At 40.4% G+C, this 23,992-nt stretch overlaps 1 protein-coding gene across 1 annotated transcript in view; it reads right to left on the bottom strand.

Moving 5' to 3' along the window:
- Positions 1-1,127: 1,127 nt before the first annotated feature.
- klf5l (Kruppel-like factor 5 like) overlaps positions 1,128-23,992 on the bottom strand; it is a 24,320-nt gene continuing 1,455 nt past the window's right edge. The window contains exons 2-4 of the mRNA XM_054625862.1: positions 11,989-12,928; positions 10,573-10,632; positions 1,128-1,345 (exon numbers count right to left, since the gene is read on the bottom strand). Of these exons, the coding sequence (XP_054481837.1) occupies positions 1,167-1,345; positions 10,573-10,632; positions 11,989-12,928 (1,179 nt within the window). The 3' untranslated portion in view covers positions 1,128-1,166. The remainder of the gene's footprint in view (positions 1,346-10,572; positions 10,633-11,988; positions 12,929-23,992) is intronic.

Genomic DNA, 23,992 nt, shown 5'->3' with positions numbered 1-23,992 from the left:
CTGATGAGCAGTATTTGCAGAATGTAATGCATGTTGGATGTGTGTGTGAGTGTGAGTGTGTGTGTTTTTATGAGTTGGACCAGTGCATGTTTTTACATTTTTCAGTGATGAGAACAGACACCAAAATCCTCTCTGAGTCTCTGGTAGATCATTAGCTCTGGTGTTAAGACTTCAGCAAACACTGTGATGACGGATAGCAGACAAGAGGTATTATCTCAGAAATAATAAAGAGATGTCAGTGATCGTTATAAAACTAGATAAAAAGGCATGTTTTCTTAAAAAATCTGCAAAATTATAGAATTTATCATAGGATTTGTACAACTTTGACGTTTTTTTGAACACATTGTGTGTGAGGAAGAATATCCATCAGTTAAAGCAACCAAATTAAAGCTTAAAAATGTCATCCAAATGTCTCATTTAAAAACAGTAGTTTGCTTTAATCAGATTCTGTTAAAAACATTAAATTCTGCACTCCTCGGCACATTTGAGAAGCCATGATCGACTCGGCTGAGACTGACGGTCACATAACAACAAATATAAATCTGTGACTGAACTTTATGCTGCTGAACACAGAGCAGACATGTGAGGACACGTTAAATATGTATAGCACCTGGGGCCTTCATTTCTTTCCAATAATGGTCACACAGACATTTTTTTGTATATATAGATTCTATTGTATTGCAATGTTTTGTAAAGTTTCTTTTTATATGATTTATGGCATGCAAAATGAGCTCTATTACTGCACATTATCGTTTGAGTTCTCTCTACTTCTAGCCATGATTGTGCTGTTTCCGTAGAGGTGCAGGACTTTTATTTTGTAGTAAAAAACGTGACTTTTTACTGAAAAAACAGCCCAAAACTGCTCAGAGTTCAGGGGGTTAAGACCAGTTTGCATGAAATGTCCACAACAGATGTTTTAATCTTAAAATCCTTAAAAAACTTTGCTTTTTCATGCATTTGTTTGTACATAGGACACCGCTACATGTCTGCTATCACTCATTCTATGTTAGCATGTAGCACCAGAGTAAACACAGTCCACAGGGATGATTCTGGTTCCGTGTTGGTTAAGTTCACGTGGCTGTCGTGTGTGTCATGTGACGCCGCTCCGTCTGCGTCTGTGTGTGTGTGTGTGTGTGTGTGTGTGTGTGTGTGTGATCATGTGACGGTTAATTCTGGTGGCGCTTCATGTGCAGGGCCAGGTGGTCGGAGCGCGAGAAGCAGCGGCTGCAGGCGATGCACTTGAAGGGTTTGGCTCCGGTGTGTTTCCGGTAGTGTCGGGTGAGCTCGTCCGATCGGGCGAAACGCCAGTCGCAGCTCTCCCACGTACAGCGGTACGGCTTCTCACCTGCAGGAGAGGAGACAGGACGGAATGAATTAGTGATTTATTCATTTTTAGACATAAATAAATGTTTCTTTTTGTATACAAAATACTTTTCTTTGTCATTTTCTTGTCTAATGACACATTGGATTTGGAACAGAAACTGAAGCAAGCTAAAAAACATGAAACGGTTCTGCATGCAACCCGGTCTAACTCCAATCTTGTCAAATACCGAGATTCTTCTGTTGTCTGATACCGAAGCACACGGGTCTCATTTAAACCCATTATCGTCGTTATTAGACAGTCAGAGCAACAGACTTTTAAAGAGAGAGCAATGTGGATCGGGAGGAAGTCGAGGTGGATAGTTGGGTTAAAAACAAACAGACTTTCACCCAGGAGACCACTGTTCATGTCCCGTGTGAAACCGAATCAACATGCATTAGGAAGTACTTTTGTTGCCTTCACCAAGTTCTCAAATTGTGTAAACCAAGTACTTTTGTTGTCCAAACTATCCAAATACTTTTGATACCTAAACCAAACCAAGTACTCAAACTACACAAACCAAGTACTTTTGTTGTTTAAGTAAACCTAAAAACTAAGTTAACCTTTGTTGGAAGTTTATTCTATAAAGACAGTAGCATGTAACGTGCAGAAATCGACAAGTTGAAAGTGAGAACGTATTGTTTAGGCAGTGATTTTTATTTTTTTGTACATCTATTTTGCCATGAATGTAAAGAATTTTGACTTTTATTTAAATTTTTTGTCAAACATATATATCATTGCACAAAATAACGCAGTTAAATAGGATCTCCTTTGAGAACTTGAGGCGTTAAATGCATGTTGATATGTAAGATTTAAGAATTGGCTGATTAACAGAAACCATGTTAATGCAACAAAGTAACCAAATAACAGATAATTGCTGTTGATGAGTTGTTGCTTCTTCTCAACCTGTCTGTTCCCGCCATATTGGACAGATGTAGTGATGTCACCAACACTGGTGACAAAAATGTCTGGTGACAGCTCAGGTCATACCAACCATAAGTGATATTTATCATGAGAGAAAAAGGGTCAAGCAGATGTTGCAGAAAATAAAATATGTTCATGTCTTCACTTGATTCAAAAGAGGACTTTGTTGCTTCAATCACAAATAAAAAAATTGCACTGTTGCAGCCATAAAAAATATTAATTAATATAATAAAGGTTAGTTATTACATTCCAGAGGAGAGCAGTTTGTGAGGAGATGACAGCCGTTACCGCTGTGTGTGTTTGTGTCATCACCTCTTTGTTGTTACTGATACACCTTTGTCTTATTTTGAGTGTGTGTGTGTGTGTGTGTGTGTGTGTGTGTGTGTGTGTGTGTGTGTGTGTGTGTGTGTGTTGTGTGTGTGTGTGTGTGGTAAATCCTTTAGTAAAAGCCAGTCTTTTATGGAAGATTACACCTGAATGCAGCAGGAACTCCACAAGGAAGAAAAAACAACAACTTGTCTTCAGTCCGTCTTCACGTTTATTCTCTCGCGGTGACGCAGTGTCTATATTTGTGTGTCAATATTTACCTTTTGCAATGCCAGCTGCCTGATTGGATATCGATCGGATATGAAAATAATAATAGTAATAATAATAATATTTATTTGTATACCACATGTCATACAGACTATGTAGCTCAAAGTGCTGTACACTTAAAAATAAATAAAAAACAGAAAATCTTCCTTTTTCAAATAAAATTAATTAAAGTGGTAGGAAGAAAGCATGCACTTATATTTTAACAGATGAATAAGAACCATATTTATTTTTTGAGTGTCTGCAAAACGGTGGATGAACACATTTGATTTCCTGTAAACTCTTCACAATAAAAGCCCCTTTTATTTTAGCTACTCTTTTTAATAATGAAGAATAACCGCTAACAAAGCTCTGCTAATTCTTCACAATAAAAGCCCCCTGTTACTTTTTTTCATTTAAAAGCTTTTATTTTGACGCAGCAGCATGAGGAAATGTTGTGCAAAGGTGGACGTAAAAAATGCTACATTTAAAATACTCAAACAAAAACTAATGCATTGATAATTAAAGCATGTCTTTATAATATTAAGGTAGTTCTGGATTAGAAGAACCTGTAAAGAGAAGAACAACAAGCCGAGATCTGAACTCAACTCTCCTCTGGACTCCACCCAGACGCTGACATTTCTCTGCTCTGCCACAAAGAGCTGCCAAACAGTGAGCTAATCATCAACACAGAGAATAAAAAGATCTGTTGAAAAGGCTGGTATGCACACATAAGAGGAAAAGCCGAGGTTCTGACTTGTTATGTTTAAATATGCAAATTAGGCATCATCTAATGGTAACTTTTGGTGAATTTAGGAGAACTCTACAGACGCAAATAGACGTCTAAAATAAATCTTTCCTCCAGTCTAAGACATGTGATGGAAGCAAAACTTCTGTTTACCAGTTCCTCACAATAATGCCACAAAATGTAATCTCTAAATGGCTAAAAAAAGTCCCAGAACGCCACTCTTTTATCAGCCAGTGTTGAGTGAGTTCGTCTGTTTGGGTCATCAAGTGCTCGTTAGCAGCATGGGCCTCGTTAGTGCTGATTAGATAACCTCTGCTATTGACCATCAATCACTTGGTGACAGCCATTAGCGGAGCGACGGGGGTCCAAAGAGCACAGGCGGGGGTCAGCTGATAGGAAGAACGAAAAATAAGTAACGATAACAGGAAGTGTTTTTTGTGCTTAAAATGTTATTTGTTGTCCTTTTGAATCCAACGAACTGCTAAACCGCAAACATCAGAGGCACTCAGGCCTCCTATCAGGACGATATCCTGTTTCTACAGCTAACCGCTCTGGTGTGTGTGTGTGTGTGTGTGTGTGTGTGTGTGTGTGTGTGTGTGTGTGTGTGTGTGTGTGTGTGTGTGTGTGTGTGTGTGTGTGTGTGTGTGTGTGCTTAGAGGTGGAGTACAAATGTCTCCATATATAAAAAGGCCGAGGCAGGTGTGTTTGGTTTTGCTCTATAGCTGCTCTGTCGGGGTCAAAAGCTCAGACTATTATCCCAGAGGGCTGGTGAAACACGACACACAGAACAAACACACTGGAGTGGGATATAGATATGTATATATATATATATGTATATATATATATATGTATATATATATTCCTAAAGAAGCTGGAGAACAATTACTAAAGTACTGATGAAACATGGTTTCTCTTTGTACTGACTGAGCCTGCAGTGATTGTTTTATTTAGCTTTGCATGTTTCTCATAAGGATGAACTAGTCTTTAGCATTTTGAAGCATGTTAACACACACTTATGGATGATTCTGGTGTCTATTTTCATATTTTTTAACATGTGGATCTATGAAAACGTGGACGTCTTTTCTGAAAAAGCATCGTCGCTGAAAAGCCTTTACAGACGGCAGCTGTTTGATCAGGAGGCTGAATAAAAACAGCCAGCTATTATCTCTGTCTCTTTCTTTCTCAAACACACACAAACACTAATGAGTTATTGAATACGTCATGACCCATAATGGACAAACACACACACAAACACAACAAAACACACACTGTATAAATGTACAAGCACATCAATCACTGTGGGACAAAAAAAGCTTTTGTGACCTTTGTCTGTATAAAGAGGAAAACCTAAAGAAAATACTGCTTTACTTCAAGCCAAAATAAATAAAATAGAAAAGTGAGTGTTGTTTCTCTATATTTTCCTTGATTATCATGATATTGTATGTTTTGTGATACTGTCTTAATTCTTATAAACAGTGAATTGATTTTGAATCAACAGTTGTAAAAAAAATATACAATCTTTTACATGTTTGTATTTACTTAATATGTTTGCCTAAAGAATCCTGCAAGCACCTTTTTTTGTTTTTTACTGATGAAGGCAAATGTTTATTCCTTTACTCAGACTACACAAAGTAGTTATATGATTGATGAATGATCTGATTGCATACTGTGGGGTTGTGTTCTTTATACAAATTAAAAATGTGATTTAAAAAATAGCCTTGTTACAGTATTGCGATATATTGAATCGTAACCCTTGTATCATGATACATATCGTAACGACAGATTCTCAGCCCAATACCTTCAGTCTTAAATCAATTTATGTTCTCACTCAGACCGACTCTGCAACAATAAACTTTATTCAGATTTTCTAAATATTACAGACTAAACTTGAGTGTAATAACGTATTAATATCAAATACCCAGATCTTTAAAACCACGTGCAATCTTATTACTTCTACATCAAACGACGACTCTCAGGCTGCTTTCATTCATCCGCAGTATGATAATAACATTTTACAACCGTTTCTGCCTGGTTTTACTGAGTCAAAGAGCAAACAGCCTCAGGCTCTCCGGGACGCCCATAAACTCTTTGTGGACCTCTTAGCTTTATCAGCTCAGTCCGTGTTTGTGAAGAGGGCTGGAGGGTTCCCTAATCAGGCTGATAGCACTCTACTCTTTACACATACATGTACACACACACACACACGCACACATATGCGCACTAACACAATTACAAAAGTCGACGTGCAGAGCTCAAATGGCTGTTGAGTCCACGGTCAAGGTTGGCAGAGTGAGCAGTCAACGACCGCAGATAGCGATGGACGCCAACGACACGCACGTCCACCGGTGGTTCAGGCTTTGATCAGACGGTTCATGTAGTCATGACCAACCGTCACAGTACGGTGGGACACAGTCCGGTACATGCAACCACCCGAAGGATACACGGTATGTAGATTGATACACGCAACGTGGAACCAAAGTTCCCAAGCGCGAGTCTTGCTTGTAAACTTTTTAACCGTTAGCAACACGTGCTGAAGTTAGCACAACAAGCTAATTGGCGTGCGAGACAAACACTCTGTGGCGAGCAAAAATGGAGGTGGTAGGAGGACTGTCAAAATGACAATGAAATATTCCTTGTACAAAACATATAGGTTCTAACTTTTCAAGTATCTATTTTTGTGCAAAACAGATCATTAACTTAAGTACAAGTATATTCGAAAAAAATACTCCATTACATGTATAAGTAAAAGCACAATAGTATTTTCAGCAAAATGTACTTAACATATAAAAAGAAAATGTATCCATTGTGCAGGAACACTCCTTTCAGAGAGTTTAATTATTAATAATTCATTGCATTATTGGATAGTCTAACTTAACTTTTGAATTTGTTTTTACGAGAGTGGTTAGTTTAAGGGTAAAGCCCTGCATCATATTTTTATAACCTCCTTATATGTTTATGTAAAATCTTAATCTGTAAAGTTAATTTTAACTTAAGCTGTCAAAAGAATGCAGCGCTGTGAAAGGTATGAATATATTTCAACGATATATAGTCAAGTAGAAGTATAAAGTAGCATTAAATTAACAAAGTAGAAAAGTATAGTTTAAGTAGTTCAAAAATGTGCACTTTTAAGTAAACATCTTGTAATCTTTGGACCTGCAATCAGCATGACTTGATTTCTTATAAAAACACCTTCAGAAAAGAAGACGTCCTTCTGTAGTGATTTCGAAAAGTAGGTCACCTTTGATGAATCAAAAGAAAGTGATACTTATTGAAACACACACGCACACGCACACACACACACACACACACACACACACACGCACACGCACACACAACTTCCCGATACTATGGAAAGAAAATGAATACCTCACTTCCAGTGAGTTGTAACCAACAGACATGAGGGCTGATGCTTCCTCGCATTTCAGACTGTCTGAATGACAGAGTGACAGAATGTTGATGCAGCTTGTAGATTACAACTTCTGTTAAGAGAGACAACATGTTTATACTCTAGAAAAGCTTCTTCTGGCTGTTCAACGGAAAAGTCCCCAAGCAAACATAGATGCACTAGAGTGGAAACGATTAACTAATCAGTGGACCCACAGCAACAAGCATCTTTTAAAACCAAAATTAACTGGTTTCAGCTTCTCAAATGTGAACATTTTCAGTTTTTTTTTAGTTCCTTCTCTAATTTTATGTAATGCTTTGTTATCTCTTGTATTTGCTGGATAGGTGCCTGTATGACTTAAAGGTGTGAGCAGGCTTAAACACTCAAGTAGGCAAACAGAAAGCTGCATTAATCAACTCTGGAAAAGATAAAGCACGAATAACTTTCTGCAAGTCAGAGAATGAAAAACGAGTTTACTTTCCAAAGGTATATTTAGAGTCAAAAAATAGGTTTCCTGTACAAATTCATCCTAAATATAATACGAGTTCAGTGAGTGAGAATACTATTCATCTTCTTTGGGTTGGAGAACAAACGCTACGGCTACGAGGATTCGATTGACAAAAACAAAGGGGACCTAGGACAGAGCCTTGAGGCACTCCACTGTTAAGAGGATGCAGAATAACTCGTACCCTTATCAACAGTGATCTGGTTGACAGACACAAGATGAACCTGTTTAGAGCAACAGTAATGGGGGATAAACATCCATCCAGATCACCATATATGTGCAGGTTGTTTTAGAGACAGTAATGAGAGAAGAGGCAGTTTATAACTGTAGATTTATATCTCGTCCACAATCTCATTAAGGGTTTGATATTTTGCATGATTTGCCCAGAATATTTCCTGCAGTTAAGAAGAGCCAGCCCAATATTTCTTTCCATGCTCGAATCATGAGTCATCATCAACTGAATGAAAAAAACAAGACAGGGCAAGCCTTGTTTTGCCAGATGGCACGTGAAGCCTGTTCAGATTAACGTGATTTTACTTTGCACGCTGACGACCTTCACATGTTTCAGTCAGGCGGCTGTCTGACCGCCTGAATGTGGTGCGATTCTGGAGGAGTGTCAGCCGCTTTCCTCAAGGGGAAGTTATTGGCCGTTTATTGTAATCTGTCAATTCTAGAAATACAACTGCAAAATTAGCAACACTGGGGTGATTTAAAGTGTGCCTTATTGCACACTTTAAATACATTTCTTGTAGTTTTTTTTAAAATCGCAAATGTACAGCGCTGCAAAACCCCACACCAAAGTTCCTGCACTTTAGGGAAGAACACCAGGGGACCAGGGACTTTTGAGCATGTGAAATAACGTCTCGTAACTTTTTTTAGAGCCTGTTTCCTGCAGTCGAAATGCAAGATTCCTAGTTCTGGGGGAAAGTACAAATCAAAATTTGGAGGGGTAAAAACGCCAAAAAGTTGGGAACCAATAGCCAATAGGATCTCTTTAAAATTGTTGCACATACTCATATCAATAATGTGTCAGTCAGAGAGAAACCATGGCCTCATGGTCTATTAGCTCATCATAAAGAAACACAAATATTTAGTTTCATGCCTGTGGGGAACAGAAGAGCTTGACAGTTTGATTCATGTGATATAATGTTCATAAAAAATTCCTCCAGGAGCCAAAAGATTTTGCAGCTGTGCATTGAGATGATTTAACTATAGATGAAGTGTTCATCTTTGTTAGCTTAGCAGAGTTCTGATCTAATTTTAAAGATTATTTTTAAAAACCTAGGTGACCATGTGGTGGTTGACTTCGACCCATGAAATGCTTTTTCATTCATGTAAAATCAACAACCTGTAAACTGTCTTTCACTTACTTCACTTACTTTATTGTTTTGTTTACTATTCTCCCTGCATATGGTATGTCCTGCTGCATGAACCCAACTTTTATCTATTTATAACAATAGAAAGACTTGTTTCTCTTCACACATTCATTCACATGTTCGGTCTTTATTTCTGTCACCGTTTTCTCACTGCAGCTTTTATCGCATGAGTAAAACTGCAAAGCCCAGGTCTGACGTTGAAGGGAGTCCACAGGTTTCATCTTACAGAAGGGAAACACATCGAAACCTTCCCCCATTCTGCAACCCTCCCCCCCACCTTCGTCCTCCTCCATCCTCTGAAAGGGACTGAAAAGCAGGAGTAACTGGTTTGGCCTTCGTTTAAGAGTCTTCCCTCTCTTTTTTTTCCTCTTTCCTTCATCCTCCCCTCCTCCCTCCCTTCTTTGTTCTCTCTCTATGGGGAAGCTCAGAGGACAGGTACGAGCACGTAAAAACATGGCGGAGAAAAAAACAAAAACCCTTTAGCTTCTATGTTGTTTTTACTCTTCATTGTTCTCTGTAATACCTACTGGGTGTATCGAAACTGGCAATGTGACAAAATATGGCATATACAAATAAATAAGCTGAAGCCAACGGATCTCTGAGAGCAACGGTCACGGAGGTGAGAATGAATCCTAGGATTAGTTTAGACAGAACCAGTGAGAAAATATGATTTCACACAGCAGCAAACAGGTGTGAGTTTGTGCAGCTTCTTTTAAATACTCATCAAGGTTTACGATTTGAAAAGACCCCACACTAAAAAAAAAAGATTCTCAGATCTTAAAATGTGATTTAAACATTTTCTTTACAAGTTTAGGATATGATTAATTGATTCATTAATTAATGTATTAATTGATTGAGTAAAAGTACTAAAAATAATCTGTTGTAGTAAAACTATGAATACCAAACTATACAAATACTCTGTTCCAGTAAAAGTACTTACATTACACAGTAATAATACTCCGTCACAGAAAAAAGCACTGATACCACACTGTAAAAACACTTTGTTCCAGTAAAAGTACAAATACTACACATCAGGCTGCACTGCACCTGAGAGCGCCGTTTCTCCATATAACAGGATATAAAGATTCATTAAACTTTTTACTATTTTCAATCAGACAGCCATCAGTTAGTGACTGAATATACAATCAGAACTTCCAGTCACCTGTTGCAGGTGAGATAAGTGATTAAGACCTCAAATCAGCCAGATTATCCTCTAATGTGTTAAATGGAGCTTTAGTTCAGGCAGAAAGCTGAAGTTGTGCTTGCATTGACGATTGGCATTTGCTGACCCATAACATCCATCAGTCACAGCGTTTTTTGCTCGTCACATCTGAAAACATTGCATGATATTACCAAACAGCACTTCATTGGATAAACTGACCACATATTTGGAATCTAAATGGTCATTTTCCCGTCTAAAAAAAAATTCAAACTAACTTTTCACAACGGAAAGTACAACCCTCCGCCAAGTATGTTTGGGGGGTAAAATAATGTCCTGATTCTGTCAAAACGCAAAGAGTTCATCTAAACGTTCCTATTTCCAGGGGACAGTTCCAGCGTTCGAAAAGTGCCTGAAGGGTCTTTAACTGAACTGTGAATAGATAAAGTTGTAGCTGGAACAGACCCTTCAGATTTACCGGTCAGAAAGCTGATAGCAGACAGAGAAACACTACTTCCAGTTAAACCCACGGAGTGTTTTCTTACCTGTGTGCGTCCTTTGGTGTGCCTTCAGGTGAGAGCTCTTTGTGTAAACTTTGGAGCAGCCTGAAAATAAATCACAGAGAGAGAGAGATCGTTAGCGTGGCTTACGGCTGAAATGTGCAGATGCAAAGTTTTTTGTCCTTGAAGAAGAAAATGTGCCGTTGCTAGACTGGTTTAGTGCCATTGGACGAACACAACGACTTATCACGTTATTTGGTAAGAAAACCCAAATGGAGCATTTAACATAATTGGTCTAAAACACTTTTGTAGTTTGTTTTCAAGTATGCTACCAGCCTGTTTTCTGAGGGAGGCAGTGTTTTACTGACAGATTTGCATTTGTGCTTTTGCTTTGGGAGTGGAGCTTATTTACACAACACACAGCGGTAGAAAAGCAATTTGATGATTTGGTTGAGACTTGTTTTCATTTGTGTGGCAAACTGTTAATAAAGCCCAGGATTCTGCGTGTGTCTCGTGTTCAAAATGATTCAATATAGGCAGATTTGTATGTTGCCTAAGTTGCTCCACATGTGATCATAGGTACGGGCTACAATGCAAAGGCAAAGTCTGTGGCCACATGTGCCATTTGGCAGGAAAGCTCCAGGAAAGGAGAGAAACGAAACCAGACAAAAACCTGTCGATTAAGTATTTCAGTTTAGCACAAACACAAGTTACCCATGGAAAGGTAAGAACCCAACAATCAGAAAGGGTTCGTGTCCAATTAACGGCCTTTTCCATCCATCACAAGTGGCTTTCATGTGATCTCATCAGCTGCTAATCGAAAAGTCAGCAACAAACAAAGTCAGACTGATTGAACTTGAGCACGATGGCAAGACGTAAACATCTGTACGGCGTGCAACAACCAAGGTAATGCTGACGGAAGGGTTTTTGTTGCTGGTCCCAATGATACAGCATGTAAATGATAAAGTCAGTCAGGGAACCGGTGGAAAAATCTGTTTAGTTTCAAGACAATGTCAGTTAAATCGTTGACAAAAGCAGAAAACCAGGGGAAGTGTATCATCCAACTCGTTGCAAAATGATTCTTATATTTTGACAAACGCGTCTGGCTGTCCATCCATCCATTATCTTTAACCCCTTATCCTTTTCAGGGTCATCTGACATTGGGCGAAGACAAGGTTCACCCTTGACAGGTCGCCAGACTATCGCAGGGCTGACATATACAGACAGACAACCCTTCAAGCTCACATCCACATCTATACGCAATGAATGAACCTAAGCTGCATGTTTTTGGACTGTGGGAGGAAGCTGGAGAGAAACCACACTGACACTAGAAGAACATACAAACACCACAACGAAGGCGCTTCTAGCCGGAGACTCGAAGCTTGTTCCCTCTTTCTTTGAGGCGACGGTTTGACAGTGATATTAGTTAAGATACAAGTTAAATGCAGATAAAACACCGACCTGGGTAATCACAGAAGTGGATCCTCCTCTTCTCCAGCTCTGGGTTGTTCCGCCTGTTGTATTTGGGACCCGTCAGGACACCCTGTCCATGTGTCATCAGCATGGCGTGTGGAGACAACCCCGTCACCTTTATCCCCTCCAGACGGTGCTGGTACGGCGGCGGAAGCTGTGGCGCTAACCTGAGCAGATCCACTTGACCGTCGGGACTCCCGGGCTGAGAGTTTGGCGGTGATGGCGGCAGGCTGTGGGGCGCCGTGTGCTGGGACGAGCCGTTCGGCGAGGCTTGGTAGTAACCGTGGTGCTGCTGTAGCTGGTGCTCCGCCATCATGTATTGGCCGTTGGTCGTCGACGATGCGACGTTGCAGAGGTTCAGCATGGTCCTGCCGCTCGTGGAGGCTTGTGCCGACGGGCTGGTGTGCGACAGAGTCATGGTGAGGTCGGCACAGCTGGTGATGGGCATGTGGTAGACCTGCGGTTGGGGAGCCGGGGGTCCGATGTGAAGCTCCGTGTCCAGATTCGGCTGCTGCTGCTGGGATCCTGCGGGAACGTTCACCACAGAGCTCATGTCCGGCTTGATGAACACGTTGTTGACTACAGGCGGCACGCTGAAGACGGATGTGAAGTCCGGCAGGGCCTGGGTGCTGGAGTTGTTGGCGGCGGTGGAGATGGAGCAGGGCACCTCCAGACCGGGCTCCGTCTTGATCTGCTGCGGCGTGAGAGTCCTGGTGTTGGGCCGGTAGAGGCCCGTGCGGAGGTGGGTGGTGTTCGGTAGAATGAAGTTGATGTTGAGGCTGTAGGGAGTAGGGGATTTGTCCTCGGAGAAGAACTCGTCGACCACGGAGGCGCTGTCTCGTCTGTATTTCTTGTCGACGGAATCGATCAGGTTACTCAAGAGAGGACTGTTGACCTGGGGGAGGTATTTGTCCAACTCTAATCGAATCTGAAAGGAACAAAGAAGAGACAAGTTAAAGGAACTGCAATTTACGACAACCCGTCATTGCCGATTCCTTAAGACTGGGATTATAACTTGTTATTTTGTACCGCCTGCACGTTTCTCAGCATTCCTCTTGCTTTACCAAAGTCTTCTATCCCGATAAAGGTCATTTCTTATCTCGATAACAATGTATCTATCATGATATAGCATGTTTTCTGGTAGTTCAATCCTACACTGTATATAATAAGTGGATGTATTTACTGTGACTTCAGTCATTGATTTGAGGACTGCTGTTATGAAGCCTCTAGTTTGGCGAATTGGCCGTCGCCATCTTGGCTTTTTTGCAACCAGTGAACGGATAAAAATATATATATATATATATATATATTTTTATTTTTTTCAGCTATTTTGGCTATGTTCATGAGTATTTAAGATTAAGTTTCAACTCAGATTATCCGATTAAATTTGAGTCAATATGTCCTTGTTATAATCATTTTAGATGATGATATTATGTACCATAATATCCCAACTTGTGATTTTCTCAGGAAATGATTCCATCGAGATAAGATAAATCATATTGATTTATCTACGTTACTGTGCGTAAAAGAGTTGGTCTCTTGAATTTCTCTCTATTTGAATTATTTAATGATGCATTCCTGCAAACGACTGCTTTAGAGAACAGACCTCTCTGTCTGTTTTCTGAGAGAGTGAAACCAAAACATGAGCACAGCTGTGCAGGAAAACTCCCAAAGTGTGAAATACCACTGAAGCATTTCATGTTTAAACCCTGTGAGTTCATGTTTGATTGACTTGATGATTTAAGACGCTTTCAGTAAACACTGTGGAAACACCCACAGCAGAAACAGCTACTGTTCGGCTCAGTATTTGTTCAACACGGACATAGATATAGTATTTGTTTAATGCTGGATTATTTGGTGAGATTAATGGGTTGCAGATGGTGATAAGGTTGATGTAATATGACTCAGTTTCCAGTTAATAGAGAGAGATATACTGTATGTAGAGGCGAGAGAGAGAGAGGAAGCAGCAGAGGAACTAAAAGAGAACTACAACTACTAAGAAAGTATTAAAGAAAAGTTGTAGAGAAGTTGGTCCCAGGACCTCCTCCTCCTCCTCCATCTTCCTCCTCCTCCATACCTCACATTCCTGCTTCCCAGTGGAGCTCAGTGCTCTGACAATCAGCCAGAAACTGAGACCAGAGCGCGACAGCTAAAGAGGGATTTCACCTACGACCACATGTACGTTACTGCTTTAGCCTTCAGGGCTGCAATATGTCTGATTAGTTATCAGTGAACTGTTATGAACTGTTATTGGGTTTGGTTGGAATTAGAAACAGAGAAGAGGTACTGGTGTAATTCATTTGTGTGTGAATGTGACTCATCAGCTGTTCCTTGGGTGAGTTTTGCAGTTGGTATATAAAAACAAATACTCTAAATCTCACTGTACTAGAGCTGCAATGATAAATCGACTAATCGATTAATAGAAAAATAAGAATAAATCTTGCTTTTTTTTCTGTTTTATTTCATATTAAACATAATATTTGGGTGAACAAGAAACTGAGATTTCACTATTTTATGATTTTTTTTTATACAAATGATGAATCTAGAAAATAATCTGCAGATTAATTGATGATGGAAATAATGTTAGTCGCAGCCCTACACTGTCAACTTTATTAAAAATCAACTCGACACAGGAAGTGATCTACATGTTCCATTTCATTTGGGGAAAAGAGATGAAGATGCAATAATGAAACAGGAAGTACGATGCAGTACACGTTAATAAAAGGAAAGACCTAAAAAACAATGCTGACAGATTAAAGTCACAGCATAATAGTTTCATCTGATTCTGTGAATCATAGGATTTAACCTGTGACTAAAACTAAGACTTTGATTTTATCATTTTGGAAAAGCCAAACGTTTTGCTGCAGGTGGTTATCCTTTTCCAATTTGGAATCTATTGCTTTAGTTTTTTTTGGTCATTTACACTCGACCAAAATGATGTGATGTGTTTACAAAGATTGTGTATAAAGACAGATGCACCACTTTGTTGGTCTTATGAAACTGACAAACCTAATAACACAGTCCACTATCTATCTTTTTAAATCGGTTCAGAATGATTTATCTTTCTTGATGAAACCATCTTTAGCTGAGAGGTGATGCTCCAGACGCAAAGCATGCAGAGAGACTACAAACCATAGTTTAAAATAAATCCTGGGTATTTTCTTGTTCCTGTTTGCGTTCTTGTGAATGTGTTTTCTGTTCTCAGGTCTCTTGTTGTTTTGAAAAAACAGTGAGACAACCTGATTATATAAAGATGAAATAATGCAACAACAACAAAAAAGACTGTTTGGTTACACAAACTCATAGATTTAAAGTTACTAAACTTTCTAGAAGCTGCAAGAATGATTGACTAAAGCCTGCACCTCTTAAAACATGTTATTACAACTTGTGAGCTATAAAACATTTTTGTCTTTATCAGGTTTTGACTGTAAATGACGGAGTCCAACATAAAAACACTGTTTTCTAACATACCGGTGATTCTGCACAAAAGCCTTTCTGTATTTATGTTAGGCCTTGTAAGAATCTGGATCTGAAGACAGTTGTTTATTTCTTCCGTTACCATGGAGATGCAACAGTCAGTCAGCTCTGATCAGATCTAGTTGTGTGACGGGTGATAAAAATGGTGGAGGAGCGCATAAGAAAAATTAATAGCAGGTATTGTCCTCTTCCTTTAAGAAGATCTTAATCCTGATGAACTGGTGTGTGTGTGTGTGTGTGTGTGTGTGTGTGTGTGTGTGTGTGTGTGTGTGTGTGTGTGTGTGTGTGTGTGTGTGTGTGTGCCATTCAGAGTCTGTGAAGCAGAGATGTCACTCCTTTAGAAGTGAACCAGCCGTTACGTTAAGAATCTGTGCTGCAGAGACCACACACACACACACACACACACACACACACACACGCACAAAACAAATATACATGTTTGCACGAATGTAGGCATGCAGACCCAAATACACACCAACACACACACTCTGCTACACACACACACACACACACACACACACACACACACACACACACACACACAGAGTTCCCTCTATGGGTGTGGCCGATGGAAGCCGTTTGATGCGTGAAGAAGACGGAAAAACACAAAACAGCGAGCCAAAACAAAACAAAAGGCTGAACGAAACTTAAACACCGTCAGGTAAAAATAGACCTGTCGAACAAATCTGATTGTCACCGTGACGACAGATAGACATCGCTGAAGAGAGGAAGAGGAGAGGATGAAGAGAGGGAGAAGGAAACGAGGCCAAACAAAGAGAGAGAGAGAGAGAGAGAAAACAATGTGAGGAAAGAAAGTGAGCGGCTGATTATGAAAGTGATACTGATGCAGGAGGATTATCTGACGGGGACATCGGAACGGATTCAAAGAAAACGTTGATCAGGAAGCTGCACACAGAATCCATAGAAAACGCTGAGAACACTTTGCTCAAAAGATTAAAAAAAAACAGGAAAAACAACCGTAAAATCTATGAAGCGAAAACCAACCGACTCCATCATTTGTGTCCGTTCACTTTGTGCAGTTAAGAAGCAGATAGAGTTTCTGAGTCGTCTCCCGCTACAGAAACCAGAACCCAGAGTGCACCGGGGAGTGAACCGGACTGAACCGGATGGATCGGGGCGAACGACCTAACGAGGTGCTGATGTGCTGGAGGTCGACAGGAGGCACAAAGCAGCAGAGAACAGGCCTGTTTCAACACTGCTACTCTGCAGCTCTGCTTCAAGTCCACACACACACACACGTCACACACACACACACACACACAACACACACACACACACACACACACACACACACACACACACACAACACACACTAATAACCTGCTGATGTATTTTCATACACAAACGTTGGAGGGTAATCGCTCTGCAGGGTTTCGTGGCAGGTTGTTTCATGAAATGTAATCTATTGGTTTCATGTTCGTGGACACTGATTGACTTGATGAGAAAAAAAAACCAGCCTCTCTGTTCCCTTCCCTCTGAGGCCTCCTGTGCTGCCGGGCCTCGGACCGCTGTCACCCTCGGGTGCCCTTGGTGACTTCCCCTGCTGTCATCCTCTGTTCTCCCATTCGCTTCCATGTTTTCTCACTGTGCACGTTTACCCATTCAGCCTTTTTTCCTTTGAGATTGATGCTGCTGCAGTGAGCCGGTTCAGTTTTGCAACAAACATGGATGATTTCACTCATGAGTCTACATGCATTTCATAGATATGCTGAAGATGAAGGGTAATCACGCATGTCTACAGGATAAGCTTTTCTCAAAATAAGACAAATGCACAAATAATTCTCCTAAATTTGATGAACTGCGCCACTAACTTTGCACACTTGAACAGCAAACCTTTTCTGGATTAAGAAAAAGCTAAAAAAAAAAAAAAAGAATCATAATCATAAATCATAAATCTTTTATAATTAGTCCCTAAAGTACCTCCTCTTCCTCCCTTTTTTAGAGAGACAAAGCAAAATCTCAATAAACAGTTTGACTCCACTGTTTCAATCCTATAAACTTCATTTTTTGTCACTATAATCATATTCTGACAGCTAAAGAGAAACCCTGCCATTTTCAATAAGACATGGGTGTTTGTCCTTATGAGTATTTTTAAAAGAGCCTTCTTCGTAACCTTACGATGGCAGACACATTACACAACAGGCACGGCAACCTCAAAGGAAGCTCGAGTCGATGAACTACGATTCAAAATGTCTTTGTATGATTTTACATGGTAAACAGGGAGAATATCTCCGGGCGAAGACTTGGTTAATAATTGGAGAACATGTACAACTGCTCCGCTATGAATCCTTCTAACTGATAACAAACACAGTCTCTTATCAGTTGTGTTCAAGTTTATGGGATGGAGTGGGAGTTTCCACACTTTCAGCCAATCGGACGTCCACTGCAACGGATCCTTCGTCTCATTTACAGATGTTGCTGGCTTTTGTTTTAGTAACTTTTCGTAAGATATCAAACCAATCCAAGGTGTTCAGTGCTGAATAACGAGGCTTTACTGCAGGTCTTCTGCCTCTCTTGTCTGTCCTATTAGCAAAAACATTTCTTCCTTTGACATATCTACTATAAATATTGCTTTTCATCTCAAATGTGGCTCATTGGGATGTCAATGAGATCCTCAGCAGATGGTTGTCTACGTATGCCAGCCTCATACTGAAGCCGTCTTCTTAACTCAGGAAACAAAAAGCATCACTCCGACTCCTCTCCTCTTCCTCAAAAGCCTCCAAGCTACCATGTCGGCCATCTTTATCAGCCCCCCCTCCCCCTGATAATTGCTAAACAAATGCACACCAGTTTGCCTTTATGGCTCTCAGGAATGCGGAGAAACGGCGGCAGTTCGCCTTTGGATATCCATAAAAAAAAAAAAAAAAAAGAGACAGAACTGATAGTGTCGGGGGGGCCACCCGGTCTGCTCGCTGCGAATCAACAGAGCAGAAATCACGACAGGATCATCAGAGCGAAAACAAAACCTTTGAGACTGTGAGGACGTTTTATGGCCCCTGATGGAGAGAGAGATACGGAGGCATCGGCGTCTCAGGACGCTGACGAGTAAAGACAAGAGATAACGAGACAAAATACACTGTAGCGCTTCTGGGAAAGATCGGTATTGATATATGTTGATAAGACATTTGATAATACCTTTATACTTCTCAGAGACAAAGATGTGAGTCAAGTTACCGGCTGGTGTTGAAGTTAAATACATGAGTTTGACACTTTTATGCAAAGGTTTGTATGAGTTACACACACAAGTCCACAAATGAAGATATTTATGTATCTTAACATACTGTATGTTACATAAATCTCCATATATGTACACAGACTCTATATGATTTACGTACGGGAACAGTTCTTTAGGTGTCTTTATGGTTTAACCTGACTTTCAAAAATACCCTAGCTGGCTTATAGCTTGCAGTAAATTTGTTCTGTGTTCATTGTTCGTTGGGTTGATTACATCATTGAGCACCTTAACACTCTTCTACGCCATTAATCATACAACACAAATCATTTTGAGACAGAGTTCTTCGGAGCTGAACTGCAACATCCGTCTATTCAGGTTAACAGTTCGTACAGACAATAACTCCTCTCTCTCACGTCGTCCTATTTCTCTCTCTTATTTCTTGTCACCCTTTGTTCTTTTATTGTCCCATAAAACAGAAAAGGTCCTTCTCAAATTTAGCTTGCAGTAAGAGGGGGGGGTTGGGTGTCATTCGTAGACCTGGATCTAGAGATCCTCTACTGGTGTTTTGATTTTCAAATGTCATAAGATACTATGAAATGAATTATCGCTGTGCATTTCTAAAAACACTTCACATTTGAAAGCTGTTGGTGGACGAACATCTCCATCCTGTTCGTGACTACATGTTGAGAGAGACTGAAAGACTTCTTCATCACCACAAAATGATTTCACCTTTTGGTTTTATCACCAGAGCAATTTTCATTGTTTTCCCAGACGGATGAAGGGTAAACAGTGCAGTCATTAAAGATAGATGAGTTTGCAGACCACAGGCATTAGGAAACAGCAGAGTAGGACCGTCTGCGGGCGGCGTGTGTTGTCTGGTAAAGAGACAAATCGAGGCATGATGGGTAGGGATGACATCAGCAGACCAAACAGCTCGAGCAGCTTTCTGATCTGTTGGCTGGTGAACTGACACTCTCCAGGAGGATTAGGCTGATTCACGGTTTTGCATATGCAACAGGGTGATGATATGAAACGCTTGTTTATCAGCCAGTAATGCCAATTTTTACCAATAAGCTGAAGGTTCACCACAGCGGAATAAAACCTCAATTTAATGTGCAAAAAAAGCCATTTTTACTTAAAATGTTAACATGGTTCTGAGAATATATGACTTATTTAATAGCCACGTTCATGTATGTAAGGAAATGAAGTTTATTTATTGATGAATTTGCAGAGCAGCTTAAAGCAATACTCTGTTGACTCACTGACACCAGCAGAAAGAGAGACCCAATGTCCAGAAAGTAAAGACACGAGTTCTAAATGAGGTCAATATTCCCAAATGTTTTGTCCCCAAGAAGGAACCAAACAACTGAATCATGTATTCCTCACAGCACCAAACAGCCTGACCTGCGAGCTGAGACTCGTTGTCAGCAGACGCTTACTCAGATGCAAAGCAGCTGCGTGTGTTGCTCTGGAAGTCAAATCATTAGTCAAACCAAGAACCATTTCAGCCTTCAGCAGCCTGAAAAACGTCCGTCGGCAACAAGGGCCTGAAAGAGACGTCCGAGGATTCACTAATGGGAGGCTGACATGACAGAGGACACATGTGGAAGAGGGTCAGTCTGGTCAGAACCGTGACACAAAGTCAAACAAAAGGAGGTCCCTGTACATCCATAAAAGAACATCCTGGAAACCAATCTGAACCATATCGCAGTATTGATCTTAAGGAATCATTATGCGTGACTGCCAACACACTCTTGATGTGTACGCCACAAAGTTACTCTGTAACTTCCCCCGTCTACGCTCAGTCTAACAGGAAACCTATTGGTGATTTAACGACAAAAGAATCTGGAAATAAGTTTCATATTAGTTACTTATTCTGCCATTACTGCTGAGGTTCATGACAGATTGATTCCAGAATAAAACATGGACTTCTTGGAAGGAAAGTAAAAAAAAAAAAAAAAAAAAAAAGGCTTAAAAACCTTTTGATGAGCCAACACACTTCAGTGTTTGGATGACAAAAAGTTGATGCTTGTACAAGAAACTTATTTTGTATTTTAATTATGACACACATGTCTTTAAATTACTTCTAAAGGAAAGAAATTAAACTATTTGGAATATAGGAAACAGGAAAATCTTTGGACCAAAGATGCATTTTTAAAACATCTTTTTGGGGTCTAGGAAGATGTGAAGTACAATATACTACGGTTTTCTGATACTTTGTAGACTAAAATACTACATGCCCCTTCATAAAGAAAAGGCTGATATAGAATATTGTCATTAAATCCAGTACAGGTGATGTCTGGTGAATGCAGAAACATCTCAGGCCAAACATAAACATTGCACCACAACGTTGACCTCTTTAAATAATCACTGTAGTCTTTCATCGCCAAAGTCACCCGGCTCCTTTATTACCATAGACTAATATGTTAATTCACATACTACTACTACTCTACTCTACACAACAAGCAGATTCATTGCAAACACTGACAGAGCCAAATGTTGTAGTTTTCGAGATCGACTGGGCTAAAAGATATCCAAATGTATAGACGTGAGAGCGACAGCAAAATTCTAATATTACTAATGCAACAAATATTAAACATTTGTTTACTTCGGGGAGCATGTTTTGCCTTTTTTTATTTGTTATATTGTTAAAAAGTGTTTCCTCATGATGAAAACCAAATGCCAAGAATTGGCTCCTGTCGAGCCGTCGGTCAACAAACTGGAACATTTAGCAGCTTAAGAGTCAGATTTTTGCTGGTGGTGACCATAACGTGAGCTAAAAGAAGGCGATGATGTAACTGCCGAGTTCACAGCTTGTTTCCTAAAACATCGTGTGGAAAAAGACTTCGCTGGTGCAGCAGACGCAGCAAAAAAAGATCAGCGAGTTCATTCACTGACAACTTACTCAGCAGGAAGAAACCTTTTGACACACACCAGCACAGATAAAAGACACCTACGCTGCTAAAGAGCTGCATGTGATGAGTGTTTGACGAGCCTCAGCAGCCTTTCACTGCTGCTGTGACTTTTCTCATGAGGTCGGGCCTTTTATCATCCTGCCTTTCAGCCCGGAGGCGACCTATGGAGATGCGGGCTCTGCTCAGACAGGTCGGGCAACATACTGCTGTCACGAGAGCGGCTCCGTTAAGCGCTCTTTAAAACACCAACACAATGACATGTCTCAGAGAAGGGGGGTAAAAAAAGAAAAAAGAGAAAGCGTTTACCCAGAACTTTCTGTCGTGCTTTGCTTTAGTGGGACACCCTGTGTTTGACACGAAATTATAGTGAGGAGAAGAGAGAGGATGAAACGCTCAGTGAGACCTGAGTAATCTGTGAGGAATGCGTTTGAGAAACCGTCTTCATGCACATTCACGGTGAATCAAGAGCACATAAGCTGAACCCTCTCTGGCTGCGGTTGGCTTTAATTTGCCTGAGGAGGCAACTATTTCACTTAACCTGACTCCTTTGTTCCTCACAAAGTCATGTTTTGCATAGAAAACGCGGCTGAAAGACGGCAGTTTTTTGGTCTAGAGCACAACAGCAGTGACATAAGCCGTGTTGTTGCAGAGCCGCAGCACCACATGATTTTTTTATGTTAAAATATGTCCTTGTAAGTTGTCAAATAACTATCAGAAGACTGTCACGCAAACAGGACTTTTTGTCTTATGATGCTGGAGTGAATGATTGACGACTTAAACGCTGTGTTCAGGTTTTCAGCTGCATCACGTTGTGATTTAAAGGAATCCCACACACCAGTTCATTTAGGCTATAAAATACTTCTCTTTTTATGACTGTCATTCTGGCCGATATGCATCTGCAGCCGAGAGAGGGTACACAGTGTTTATAACGTCACACAGGAAACACGAGAGGATGGAAACCGGGAGACAAGGAAATACTGCAATGTGCTGAGAGGAGAGCAGCCATACAAAGCTGTAACTTCAGCTTAACCCTTTTTAATTCTGTTTTAATTAAGCAAGCACTTATATAAAAAAGAAAATGTCTTGAACTGACAACTGAAATAACGTTGGTTAGATTCTAATGATCACAACTGTCCAGTTGACAGTGCCAGTAAAGTCTGTTTAAAACAGACCCAGCATGTGATCGCTTTCATTCTAAAACAGACGGCGACCTCTGCTCCTGCCGAGTGAAGCCAATGCTTCACGTCTTAAAACCTGCATTCTCTCTCCTGTGACCACCAGGGGGCGACTCCTCTGGTTGTATAGAAGTCTATGAGAAAATGACTCTACTTCTCTCTTGATTTATTCCCTCAGTAAACATTGTAAACATGAGTTTATGGTCTCAATCTCTAGTTTCAAGTCTTCTTCAATACAGCATGATGTTCATTTAGTAACTTCTGTTCTTTGGTTGAAAAAAAACAACAACATGGCGACGGCAGAAGCTTCAAAACTTCAGTCCACAAACCGATGTGTGACGTAGCGATGACTACGTCCACTTGTTATACACAGTCTATGATTCTTAATCAATCTCATAATAATCTGAACAGCATGAGCCCGCCAACTCATGAAGCTTCCTTTGGAACATATGGAACAAAGTGCATCACATCCACAAGCACCAAGAGCGACCAAACCAACATGTTTAACCTCTCAACCCCGTCGGGGGTGGGGTGGGGTGGGGTGGGGGTGTCTGTGTTGGTGGTCCTGTGTGATGAGCCTCAGGTCTCATGGGTCTGTTTACCAAACACCATCACCGTACGGAGGCTTCTGGTTTCTGTCTGTTGTCACCACGCAAACATTCACAGCCGTTTAACATTTAATGCGACCGTCACGTCTCTGGAGGTGGTCACACAGCCTTCTCTTTAGACTTCTTCTATTAAAACGTGATACGAGTTCACTTCCTGAAACGCTCATTCACATATCTGGGATCAGAGCATTCGCTGATTATCTCCTGCAGATCTACAGAGGAATGCGATGGTGGATGGAGAAGTGGACATTTTGCAGATTTGTCTAAAATTCAACCTGTTTCTGCATCATGTGATCACGTCCTATAATCCAGCAGCTTCTACAGGCTGTGACCGTCACCATCACTCGAGGAAACAAGCAGGAAACCACATGTGTGTGTGCTGTTTAATGGCTTCTCTGCTTGCTGTCACTTTTATTCTTGCATTTCATACTCATCTTGATCTATTTCAGCTCATTTTAATGTTCTAACCCATTGGCTCTTTAGTGATTTAATTGTAATTAAATGTTCTGTTTGTCTCAATAGCACCTTTAATCGCTGCGTTGCTGAGATGTGCTGTCTAAATAAACGTATGAAATAAACCCCTCTGTGTGTAATAATCCAAATAAGTAAAAAACAGCAGGG

The sequence above is a fragment of the Anoplopoma fimbria genome, chromosome 24 (assembly GCF_027596085.1).
Source record: "Anoplopoma fimbria isolate UVic2021 breed Golden Eagle Sablefish chromosome 24, Afim_UVic_2022, whole genome shotgun sequence".
Lineage (NCBI taxonomy): Eukaryota > Metazoa > Chordata > Actinopteri > Perciformes > Anoplopomatidae > Anoplopoma > Anoplopoma fimbria.
This window is presented reverse-complemented; position numbering and strand designations above follow the sequence as displayed.